Source organism: Onychomys torridus, chromosome 7 (assembly GCF_903995425.1).
Source record: "Onychomys torridus chromosome 7, mOncTor1.1, whole genome shotgun sequence".
NCBI classification, from domain to species: domain Eukaryota; kingdom Metazoa; phylum Chordata; class Mammalia; order Rodentia; family Cricetidae; genus Onychomys; species Onychomys torridus.
Genome location: NC_050449.1, coordinates 114,165,618 through 114,178,316, shown reverse-complemented (window position 1 = coordinate 114,178,316; position 12,699 = coordinate 114,165,618). Strand labels below are relative to the sequence as shown.

General features: G+C 43.9%; 1 protein-coding gene across 1 annotated transcript; it reads right to left on the bottom strand.

Annotated features, from left to right (window-relative positions):
• Positions 1–6,100: 6,100 nt before the first annotated feature.
• Positions 6,101–8,921, bottom strand: Ss18l2 (SS18 like 2). Its single transcript, XM_036193324.1, has 3 exons — positions 8,773–8,921; positions 8,580–8,656; positions 6,101–6,474 (listed from the first exon to the last, which is right to left on the bottom strand). Exons 1-3 carry the CDS (start codon positions 8,839–8,841, stop codon positions 6,387–6,389), a joined length of 234 nt encoding a protein of 77 aa, XP_036049217.1. The 5' UTR covers positions 8,842–8,921; the 3' UTR covers positions 6,101–6,386.
• Between the last annotated feature and the right edge of the window lie 3,778 nt (positions 8,922–12,699).

The following is a 12,699-nucleotide window of genomic DNA, read 5'->3' as shown; positions in this document are numbered from 1 at the left end:
TCAATCCCCAACACCCACATGGTGGCATACAGCCTTCTGTAACTCCTGCTCCAGCGGTCCCATCCAGTTCTTCTGACCTCCGTGGACACAGGCACGCACACGATGCACAGTCATACATGCAGGCAAAACACTCATAAAGTAAAATCTTAGAGAAGGAAGAAGTCTGTGGGTGATAGAACAGACCCTTGAACTCTAGCAGAGTGCTGGACAAAGGTGGACATCTACAAGATTGAGGTCAGAGGGGCGGAGTCTGAGCAACAAGATGGCAGCAGCCGCTAACACCTCAGCCTCGTGGCGACATATAGTTTTATAGTAACGGAATAATTTAAGATGAAAGAGCTAGCTAGCAAGAAGCTGAAGCCATAGGCTGTAGCACAACTCTTAAAAGATCTTATTAAAGGGTTGGGGATGTAGCTCAGTGGTAGAGCACTTGCCTAGCAAGCTCAAGGCCCAGGGTTCGGTTCTCAGCTTAAAAAAAAAACAACAAAAAAACTTAAAAAACAACAACCCAGAGCCAGGTATTGGGGTGTATGCTGAAAGATCAGAGAAACAGAACCAGCCACACCTCACCTCGCCAACTTTTTTGTCTAAAATTTAAAAAAGCTTATAATTAATACAAGGAAAACTATACCCAACAAGTATATACAATAGGTACAGTCAAAAACTACATTAACAATGTCTACTCCATTAACATTTGACTAATTCAGACAAAAAAATTTTTTTCATTACTTATCCTATGTAAAACAAGTAGTTCCTTTTTAAAAGTAGATTCAATAATCTCCCTTTTTATATTTTTGGTTGTGAACCTAGCCTTTAACAGCTAAGCCATCTCTCCAGCCCTCCCTTTTTAATCTTATCATATCCATATTCTCTTTTTTTAGAGTAGATTCAAAAGTCTACCTTTTATCATTTTGATATCTTCTTTTTTTTTGAGAGTAGATTCAATGATCTACCCTTTTTTATAATAGGCCATACAGTTTACAATTAATATAAGCCTCTGAGTGATTATTTTATAAGCAGCTGTGGGACCTTGGGTGGGAGAGATTCGTCCAGACTGCTGGGCAAGGGAGGACTGTTATAGATTTCCTTGGTAACAAATTCTGAAAAGAAACTCACTAAAAAGGTGTAAAGTGTATAAGTTTGAAAGACATCAAAAGATAGTTTTGGGTTGGTAATACAAGTTAGGATAGAAAGTGAATTAGGTGCAACATTTTGGACTCACCAAAATAGGATAAATAATGGAGTATTTTCTCTGAATGTGTCAAGTGTTTATGGACTGGACATTGTTAATATAATTCTTGACTGTATATATTATATATAGTTATTGTACTTATTGTATATAGTTTTTCTTATATTAGTTATAACCTTCTTTTATTATTTTAGATGAAAAAGGGAAAATGTGGTGAAATATTGTGTACCCTAATAAAGCTTGCCTGAGGATCAGAGAACAGAGCAAGCCACTAGATTAAACATGGAAACCAGGCAGTGGTGGCACACACCTTTAATCCCAGCACTTGAGATCTCATGCCTTTGCTACCAGTATTTGGGAAGCACACACTCCTTTAATCCAGCACTAGGAAGGAAGTGAAATGGCTGGGAAAAAGGCATATAAGGCCTGAGGAGACAGGAACTAGAGCCTTTCGGCTGAGACCTTTTTGGCTGAGGACTCAGAGGCTTGCAGTCTGAGGATTGGTGTAGATAGGATCTTGTCTCTATTTTGGCCTGAGGATCTCAGTAATAGTAAGTTTCTCTAGTGGTTTGTTCCTTTGTCTCTCTGATCTTTCAGCATTTACCTCAATATCTAGCTCCAGGCTTTTCATTATAAGACCATTGAGGATGTATGGTCTTATTCTGTGTCCTTGTTTACTTCAGGTTTGAGGAGTCTTGTTGGTGAGATCTATGGATGTAGCTTCTGACATTACTAGGGGACAATCTCACAACAAATTCCCAGATTCTCTTTCTTATAGTCAGTCTTTCTGTCCCCTCTTGGTCAAACATTCCCTGAGCATTAGATGAGGGAGTTGTTTTGTAGATGTAGCTGTTGGGACTGGACTCCACATCTTGATTGGTTGTAGTTTTCTGCAATAGTCTCTGCTTGTTGCAAAGGGAAGCCTCCTTGATAAGGTGGGGAGAACTGTATTTATCAGGGCTCGTCCCTGAAGAAGGATGTCTCTTCTGCCAAAGTTTTTATTTTGGTGGTCAGTTGACCCAGCTTTTTGTTGTCTTTTTTTCTTTCCCTGGAAGCTAGGGATGTAGCTCAGTGGTGCAGGACTTGCTTAGAGTGTGTGAGTTTCTAGGTTCCATCTACAGCATGGAAGGGAGAAGGGAAGCAAGGAGGAGGGAGAGGACAGAGAAGGGGAGGGAAGAGAAAACAGATGTATCAACTTCAACTTCATGAAAACTTTCTCCTGTTTTCATCTGGGAACATAAGTTTCTCCTTTTGTTTAAATCCAGTCTTCAGAAAACCATTAAAAATTGTGATAAGGATGCTGAAGTGTAGCTCTTCAAGGTTGATGGCTTCTGGTGGAGGTGGGGGTGAGGAAGGGCTCAGTCTTCTCTAAGAGGCTGTCCACTGGGAGTTTGATTATGCTCCATTGAGTCTATGAGCAACACAAAACGGAACTTGTTTTTTTTCTTCTGCTGCTGCTTTGGGGAAGGTCACAATGGTTGGGGGCAGAACTGCGAGGGCTGGAGTGAATGTGATCAGAGTGCATTATGTGAAATTTCCAAATATCAATACAAAATTACATAATAAATTAATCAATCCAGTCTTCCACATAGGATGGAACTCAAATCTTGGAGGCCTGCCTATATTCCACAGCCATTTGTTGAAGATTTTGTTTTGTTTTTAGTTTTTTCAAGACAGGGTTTCTCTGTAGTTTTGGTGCCTGTCCTGGATCTTGCTCTGTAGATCAGGCTGGCCTCCAACTCACAGAGATCCTCCTGGCTCTGCCTCCTGAGTGCTGGGATTAAAGGCGTGCGCCACCACAGCTTGGCCATACTTTTGTTTTTTAATTATGTCTAAGACTATTTTTTTTCAACCCGTAATTACTTAGCTTTATGACTACATATTATTATCAATGCCCCACTGTCATTTTTATAAAATTGTTTTATAAAATTGTAAAGCTTGTATTATATCATTACCATTTTTAAGTGCAGTTCAGTGGTATGAAGTACATTCACCTTATGGCACAGCCATCACCATCAACCGACTCAGAAGGTTCATCTGGCAGAACTACAACCATGGCCCTTCACAAACTCATTTCCCTCTCCCCTTTACCCCTACTCTGCACAATACCTCTACTTTGTCAGTTTAGTGACGGGTTAGTACCTCCTGTTTGTAGAATCACTGTTGTGAAGGTCTGTTTTAGTTATCAACTTGACTATATCTGGGACCAACTAGAATCCAAGCTGCTGGGCACCCATGAAGGATTCTTCTCATTGCATCATTTGAAAGAGGAAGATTCACCCTAACTGCGAGCCACACTTTTCTTTTTCCAGATAAAAGGAACTGGAAGGAGACTCGCACTGTCACAGATAAGTTCATCTGTCCTTCGATGGTTGGTATGAAAACCAGCTTCTTTGGGATTCCAACACAGACCGAAGACCAGCAGGTCTCCAGGGATCTTCCAGGCCTCCAGGGTAAGATGGGGATTGCTGAGATGGCCAGCCTCTTGGGCTGAGCAACTAAAAGATTTTCAGTCTTTTCAGTAAAAGAGTGAGCCAGTAAGCCCCAGTCTTCCATAGCCTTTGTGCTGTGGATGATTGATTGATAAATAAAACACTGATTGGCCAGTAGCCAGGCAGGAAGTATAGGCAGGACTAGCAGAGAGGAGAATTGAGAGAACAGGAAGGTGGAGAGGAGACACCAGCCTGCCGTCCAGGAAGCATCATGTAAAGGCAGCAGGTAAAGCCATGGAACATGTGGCGACATATAAATTAACAGAAATGGGCTGAGTATAAGAGTAAGAGCTAGACAATGGTAGGCCTGAGCTAAGGGCTGTGGTGGTATTGTGTTCCCCCCAAATATTGTGCACCTTAATAAACTTATCTGGGGTCAGAGACAGACTAGCCACAATATTAAACATAGAGGATAGGCAGTGGTAGCACACGCCTTTAATCCTAGCATTCCAGAGGCAGAAATCCATCTGGATCTCTGTGAGTTCAAGGCCACATTGGAAACAGCCCGGCAGGGTGACACACGCCTTTAATCCAGAGAAGTGAGCCTTTAATCCCAGGGAGTGATGGCAGAAAGCAGAAAGATATATAAGGCGTGAGGACCAGAAACTAGAAGCATTTGGCTGGTTAAGCTTTTAGGCTTTCGAGCAGCAGTACAGCTGAGATTCATTCTGGATGAGGACTCAGAGGCTTCCAGTCTGAGGAAACAGGATCAGCTGAGGAATTGGCAAAGTGAGATGGCTGTGGCTTGTTCTGCTTTTCTGATCTTCCAGCATTCACCCCGATACCTGGCTCCAGGTTTGATTTTATTAATAAGACCATTTAAGATTCATGCTACATCTGGCCCAGCAGTTTAAATATCATAAGCGTCTGTATGTTTATTTTATAAGTGAGCTACAGGACTGCTGGACTTGGCGTGACCCGGAGGGAAAAACTCAAGCTCACCTTTGCTTCAGTTTCTGCCCCTAGATTTCTGCCCTCATTCCCCTTCATGATAGACTATGACCATGATGTTTACGCCAAATAAACTCCTCCACAAGTTGCTGATCATCACAGTGTTGTATCACAGCAACAGAAAGCAAACTGATACATTTGGTGTCTATCCTTTAGTGCTAACTTCATAGCATAAAGGTGAAATACCTTTAAATTGCATCCATGTTGTATATCAAGCTTTTAAGTAGGAAGGAGTCAAGAAAGAGTAATAGAAGTGAATATGGTCAAAATACATTATATATACATGAATATGTCATTATTCTCTGTGAGTTCAAACAAGGCCAGCCTGGTCTACAGAATTAATTCCAGGACAGCCAGGACTACTACACAGAGAAACCCTATCTTGAAAAACCAAAAAGAAAAAGAAAAGAAATCCATAGCCATAGGGTGGCACGTGCCTTTAATTCTAGCACTTGGGAGGCAGAGGTGGGTGGGTCTAAGAGTTCAAGGACAGCCTGGTCTACAGAGAGTTCCAGGACCGCAATGCTACAGATTGAAACCCTGTCTAGCAAAACAAACAAACAAAAAAGAAAAAAAAATAAAGAAAATATTGTTAAACCTATTTTGTATATGCTAACAAAAACATTTTTCCTTTTTTCAGCGTCTCATATGGCTCAGGTTAACTTTGACCTGCTGCCTCTACTTCCCAGGTGTGCCTAATGCTGGTTATTAAACCTTTTTTTTTTTTTTTTTTGCCTCTCAGCTCTGAATGCACCCTTACTTGATTCTCTGTAACGTGTAATTCAGCCTTAAGCAGGGATACTAGCTTCAACCTCTCTTCCTGGAAAGAAACTTTGTTATTTTTTATAACCTTGAAGAAAAGAGGTGAAAGAAAGGCAAAAACAGGGCTGTGTGATGGCATTAGTTGATTACAAAGAGACATTTTGGGATACTGAAGAGAAGTATGTATCATTGTGGGGTATTTGTACACTGTATGAAGATGTATTGCTGTGATTGGTTTTATAAAGAGCTGAACAGCCAATAGCTAGCAAGAGGGCAGGCGGGCCTTCTGGGCAGAGGAAGAAAGTAGACGAATCTACTTGCCCAAGAGAAGCCAAGAGACATGGAAAAAGCACAGTGGGCATTACATGACAGAAGGCAGATTAACAGAAATGGTTAATTTAAGTTACAGCTAGTAAAAAAACAAAAACAAAAACAAAAACAAGCTGCCGCCGGCGGCGGCGGCGGCGGCGGCGGCGGTGGCGGTGGTGGTGCACGCCTTTAATCCCAGCACTCAGGAGGCAGAGCCAGGCGGATCTCTGTGAGTTCGAGGCCAGCCTGGGCTACCAAGTGGGTTCCAGGAAAAGGTGCAAAGCTACACAGAGAAACCTTGTCTCAAAAAACAAACAGCCTAGGCTAAAGCCAACCTTTCATAATCAATAAGTCTCTCTGTTGTTATTTGAAAGCTGGTTGATGGGACAGAAAAAGACTCGTTACACAACATTTATTACTACATGATATCAGAGAATTAAGCCCTGTTGATTCTGGTGATAATGGTATTGCTGTCACATACCTCAGTTCAGTTTTCCAGTGGGGTCTGCTTTATTACTAAAATATTTACACTAAGAATATAGTACAGTTAGCAGCAACTTTCTCTCAGTCTAGAAAGAGCCACAGACTTCTCACCCATGTGGCTCAGTTACTAACAATTTTGTCTCTGTTTCATAGGAGATGGGTTCCATTCCGTCATTTTGCATCAACAGCCTCCTAGAAGATTATTCCACTGCCTTTGTAAGGCTGCTTGTGTTGGCATCTGCGATGGTAGCTAAATAAATGAGATTTCTATGCAACACATGCTGGTACCTATGAGTGAAAAACAAGAATTAGAGGCTTGGTGGCTTGTTTGTTTGTTTGTTTGTTTTTTTGAGCTGAGGGTTGAACCCAGGGCCTTGCGCTTGCTAGGCAAGGGCTCTACCACTGAGCTAAATCCCCAACCCCTTTTGTTTTTTTGGCTTTTTGAGACAGGATTTATCCATAGTTTTGGTGCCTGTCCTGGATCTTGCTCTGTAGCCCAGGCTGGCCTCGAACTCACAGAGATCCGCCTGGCTCTGCCTCCGGAGTGCTGTGATTAAAGGCGTGCGCCGCCACCACCCAGTTTAGAGGCTTGTTTCTACTCACCTTGCAAACAAGAAGAAAACCTGCCCAGTGTGGTGGAATGTTGTTCCCTTGACTGAAACGACACATCACCAACCTTTTTTTACTTTTTGATTCACCTGCCTCTGCCTTCCCAAGTGCATCAACATACCTCACTTCACCAACCTTCTTGTTTAACTTAGAATCTCATCCATTCTCACTTATCACTCACATGTATGTCCTCTAGATCAAGCAGCCATGACTTTTTTGATTGGACTACAATAGTAGTTTCCTCACTCCACGGTCTGTGATGAAGCCCTGCTTTATTCCCCAGAGTTGGAATGGTCATAGCACAATTTAAATCAAGATCCTGTTGTAACTGTTCTAAACACCTCTAAAGATGCCATCTCATTCCTACATGGTCTTATGTGAAGGGAGTCTCCAGGTACTTCCGTGTTATCTCCTATGGCTTCCCCTTTATTAAGTTCTGAACACTGGGCATCCTTGACGTGGCCTGAGGATATTCAGCACCTTTATCCAGCCTTACTTATCTCTGGGGCTTGGGGCTTTATTCAATGCTACCTTATTAGAGACTCTCTGCCCCCACCATAATTGAACCCTGAATTTCTTGTGCATGACAGGCAAGGTGCTCTATCACACCCTGCCCCCCCAACTTTGTCCCAAAGCACTTATTATTACATATCTTATTATACTTCTTCCCTCTGGATTCTGTGTATGAGTGTTTTGCCTGCATTTATGTATGAACCTGGTCCTCTGCAAGAGTTACAAGTGCTCTTAACCTCTGAGCCAACTCTCCATCCCTCCCTCTGGATTCTAGACTCTAGAATGTCAGCTCCACATCTGGAATCTTTCATACTTCTTATTCCCAAGTACATCAAACACTGAGTCCAAGTCTTTAGTACACCCAGCACTCTGGGAGGCAGAGGCAGGTGGGTCTCTGAGTTCAAGGCCAGCCTGGCTTATAGAGCAAATTCACAGAGAAACCTTGGAGAGAGAGAGGAGCCCCTTCTTATGATCAAGGCAAGCATACGACTCTAGCCCTTCTCAATTGCTTCCCACTTCAGACTTGGGAAGTGCAACCTTCACAATGTGAAAAAACAGGATAGGAGATTTGTAAAGAATCAATGTACTAAAGAAAAATGTGCAGCAGGCATTTTTTAAAAATGAGTAAATGTTTACTATAAACTGTAAAAAAGCAAACCACCAAATGTTGGAGTCAAACATAAACACCACAGAATGGAAATTCTGCTATTCCATTGGGGTACTTGGAAAAGGATTGTAGGTGACTAATTGTTGGACCAAATTTAGAAAAGGGTCTCAAATTCTGTTTCTTCCTATTCTGATATCCCAGCGAGAGCACATTAATTCTATCCAGAATCAACCTTTGGTTTAAGGTGGAAATCTCTTCGTTGGTTGTGCATATCTCTCACAGACTGACTGCTAGCTAACAAATGCCCTGAGTTACTGGGAATGGATGTAAAAGCCACGAATAAAGAGACCATGGCTCTTATCTGAGCCTAGCTTTCAGACGTTTCGCTGTCCTCAGCTGACAGGGCTTATGTGAAACCCTGAATAAGTTCTACCATAAACTATATGGTCTTGAGTAGTAAATAACCTATAGAGGGCAGGGGGCACAGAGTCTTGCTATGTAATCTTAGCTGGCCTTAAACTTGTGGCCATCCTCCGGCTGCAGCCTGACAAGTGCTAGGATTACAGGCATGCAGCGCCACTCAGGCGAAGTAACTTCTCATGTACTCCCTTTTCTCATTGGCGACCCATCACCCAGACTGCCGCACGTCCCCAGTGGCACTTACTGGACGCACTCGTTCGCTCGGCCCTTGTTCTGATACTCCACGATACAGCGGATCAGCTGGTCATTCTCCTCCAGGAGCTGAAAGGAGGACGAAAGTGCAGGGTACTATCATCAGGTGCCCCGCCCCCCGGACCCCCATCCCTCCCCAACCACGGCCCGGAAGTTGCAGGAAACTCCTGCACCAGGACGCTCACCCTCTGGATAGTCTCCTGGTTGACCTTGGCCTTCCCGCGAAGCCAGTCAGGGGCGAAGATGACCGACATGCTGTAAGTTCGGAATCCCGAGCCGGGAGCAGCAGGGTCGCGTGCTACTGACGCGTAAGCCTACGCCGCGGGGTCCGTCCCCGCCCTTAAGGAGGCGGGGCGAAGAGAATCGACGACCATTGGAAGCGTTGCGGGCCGGGGCGGGGCTTGTGATTGGACGGACACGCGAGCTCGCGGAGCGGCTCTCGCAGAGTCTGTGACGCTCCTCAAGGGACCGGACTTGGCGACGATTGACAGCTACGGGCAGACCCGCCTCTCCCGCAGCCCGGTTCCCTGTACCTTCCTGGAGAAACTAGTTCCAGAGCAGTGAGAACTGTGGGTGTTGCCTCCAGCCAGCTCAAACCAGAAAGCACGGATAATAGATTTCCTGTTAGCCTGAAAAATACTTGAATATGCCTAGATTCTTTCCGTACAATAACAAATTGAATAACAGGAGCTAGTGGTTAAGTAACTTAACTACTCTTACAGAGGACAAGAGTTTGATCCCAAGTATTTATGAAGTTACATACAGGTAGCCCACAACCACCCGTATGTAACTTCAGCTCCAGGAGATCTAACGCTCTCTTCTGGCCTGCCTGGGCACCCACATACACATGCATAGGAGTAAAAAAATTGTTATGAAATCGTACTAATTGCTTGTTGCAACCCTAAAAAGTACTAGTATTTTCTCCATTTTACAGATCAGAATATAGATGCATTTCCCTGAATCCTATTGGTCAAATGACCACCACACTCAGATCCTGGGCAATGTGGCTTTAGAAGTTCATTTAAGGGGGAGATCTTGAGGGACTTCCTAGAGCTTCATTTCCCTGCCCTAGAACAGGTTTCCCTACCCCCTTTCACGCTTGTGAACTGGCAGCTTCCACCTCATTTCCCAGTATGAGGAGGCTTCAACAAGAGAAGTTGGGGTGACCTGCCTGAGTGGGGTCTGGACTCAGAGCTCCTTGCTTCTCAAGTTCCAACATCAGATTCTCTCCCCACAGGAATCTCCCAGAGATTCTGCAGAAGACAGGATGGGAGACCTCGCTTTATGCCATTCTGCCTTTAACAATGCTGTTTTTTAGGCAGTGGAGGAATGGTGTTAGCAGATGGTGTGGAGGGGGGCAAGTGCAGGGGATAGACAGTGACCCAGCCATTGAGGGAGGACAAGCCCTCCAGGGCAGGAGACGTCTCAGCTTGAAGATGTGCAGATTACAGAGATTATAGGGCTCAACTCTGAATTTCGAATCTGCTGGATGACATCAAGGACCTGGCTTAGGGCTGGAGAGATGACTCAGCAGTTAAGAGCACTGGCTGCTCTTCCAGAGGACCTGGGTTCAATTCCCAGCACCCACATGGCAGCTCACAACTGTCTGTAACTCCAGTTCCAGGGATCTCCTCACAGACAAATGTGCCGACAAAACACCAATGCACATAGAATCAAAACAAAACAAAATAAAACAAAAGAACTGCAAGGCATGGTGGTGTACCCCTTTAATCCCAGCACTTGGGAGGCAGAGGCAGGCGGATCTCTGTGAGTTTGAGGCCAGCCTGGTCTACAGTGTAATTTCCAGGACAGGCACCAAAGCTACACAGAGAAACCCCGTCTTGAAAAAAGAAATTAAAGAAAAAAGGACTTGGCTGAGGTTGACAATGTGTGTAGTACAGATCCATGTGTGGCAGAACTTACAGCCCAGGAGGAGATGGATAGTAGGTGGGACAGAAGGATGACCACACAAGGGTGTCAGCATGTCAGAAAGAGTGTGATAGATATGATCACCCCGGGACTCCCAACTTATGTGGAAGGAAGTTAAAATGAAAAAGAATTAATGAAAAGGGCAAAGTAGAGGGACATGGACTAGAAATTTCTAGTTTGGGAGGGAGGCAGAAGAGCTGGAGGAGAGGACAGAGATCAAATGTCTAAAGTTATAAATAACTACTTGTGGAAGTTGTCTGTGGAGATGTAGAGATTGTGGGGATGGAGAGCTGAAGAGGCCTGGAATGGAAAGCCTCTGAAGATGACAGTGGTCATGAGTAGTCAGTGACTGGAGATGAGGGCTGGGATTATAAGTATCACATCTTACCCGTTTCCTATTCCATTCCATGGTAGTGCCAGAGGCTCACCAGGTGTACCAACAGAAGGTGAAGGAACATTCTACCTAAATCACTCAAGTCTCAAATACTAATATCCCAAGGCTCCATCCACATTTAAAAATATCTTCTTTTGTTTATTTGATTTTGATTTTAAGATAGTGTCTCAGCTAGCCTGGGCTGGCTTCAAACTCACCAGGAATGATTGTGAGCTTGACTCTCCAGAGTTTTGGAACTGCAGGTGTTCATGTGGTGCTGGGAGTAGTGCCCAAGGCTTCCCTCATGAATGCTAGGCACACACTTTCCTACATGAGCCACACTCTAGATTGGATTTTTCTATCTTTTTTGTTTTGTTTTGTTTTTGTTTTTTCAGACATGGTTTCTCTGTGTAACATAGTGACTGTCCTGGAACTCGCTGCCTTCCAAGTGCTTATTTATGTGTACGAATGCTTTGCCTGCATATGTGTATGTGCACTGCATACCTGTCTGGTGCCTGTGAATGTCAGGAAAGGGTACTGAGTCCTTTGGAACTGGAGTTACAGAAGGTTGTGTGTTGTGGAATATTACTTTATTTATTTAAATATTTTTTAAGATTTATTTATTATGTATTCAGTATTCTGCCTGCATGTGTACTTGCATGACAGAAGAGGGCACCAGATCTCATTATAGATGGTTGTGAGTCACCATGTGGTTGCTGGGAATTGAACTCAGGACCTCTGGAAGAACAGCCAGCCCAGAATATTACTTTAACTATGTAAAGGTGTGTTGCACTTGTTTACACTACATTTGTTTAACAATGTAAAGATGTGTTATATTTGTTTATGCTGCATTTATTTATGTAAAGATGTGTTGCTGTTTTACCTTACCTGCCTAAGGCACCTGATTGGTCTAATAAAAAGCTGAATGGCCAATAGCTAGGCAGGAGAGAAATAGGGATGGCTGGTGGGCAGAGAGAATAAGTAGGAGGAGGAATTTAGACTTGAGAGAGGGAGAGGAGAGAGAATGATGGAGAAAGAGAGGGAAATGCCCAAGGCTAGCCAGTCAGGCAGCCTCCATCCAGACAGACACAGAGTAGGACACACAGAATGAAAGAAAGTTAAAAAGCCCCAAGGCAAAACGTAGATGAAGAGAAACAGGTTAAAATAAGTTATAAGAGCTAGTGGGACAAACATAAGATAAGGCACAGCACTCATAACTAATAATAAGTCTCTGTGTCATGATTTGGAAGCTGGTTGGTGGCCCAAAAGGAAGCCCGCTACAGTGGGTAGCAGGAGTCAAGCCCAGGTCCTCTGCAAGAGTAATAAGTGCTCTAAACTCCTGAGCCAACTCTCTAGTCCCACTGTTTGCTTGCTTGTGTGTGTGTGTGTGTGTGTTTTAATAGGGACTCAAACTGTAGTCAAGCTGGCCTAGAATTTCACCCAAGCTAGCCTCAAATTCATGGCAATGCTCCTGCACCAGCCACCTGAATACAGATAATACAGGTGTGAGCCACCGCACTGGCTAAATCCAGAATTTTATAGGTTTAGCATCAAAGTTTCTCTAGACAGAGCAAACAGTGGACAGGGTGCCAGTCTCCTTTATCTACCAGTTTTTCTCTGTGAATGTTATGACCCAGCCTTGCTGGGGCTTGGTACAGATCAGCCCTGACTCAGTGTAGGAGGGACTATGGCAGACTTGAATACCAGGAATACCCAGAGGCTATCTTAGACTATCACAAGTCTTCCTCTGTTCATTTTGTAATTTGTCTGTGGTTACATATGCCCGGTTTCCATTCCCACCCACAAGAAA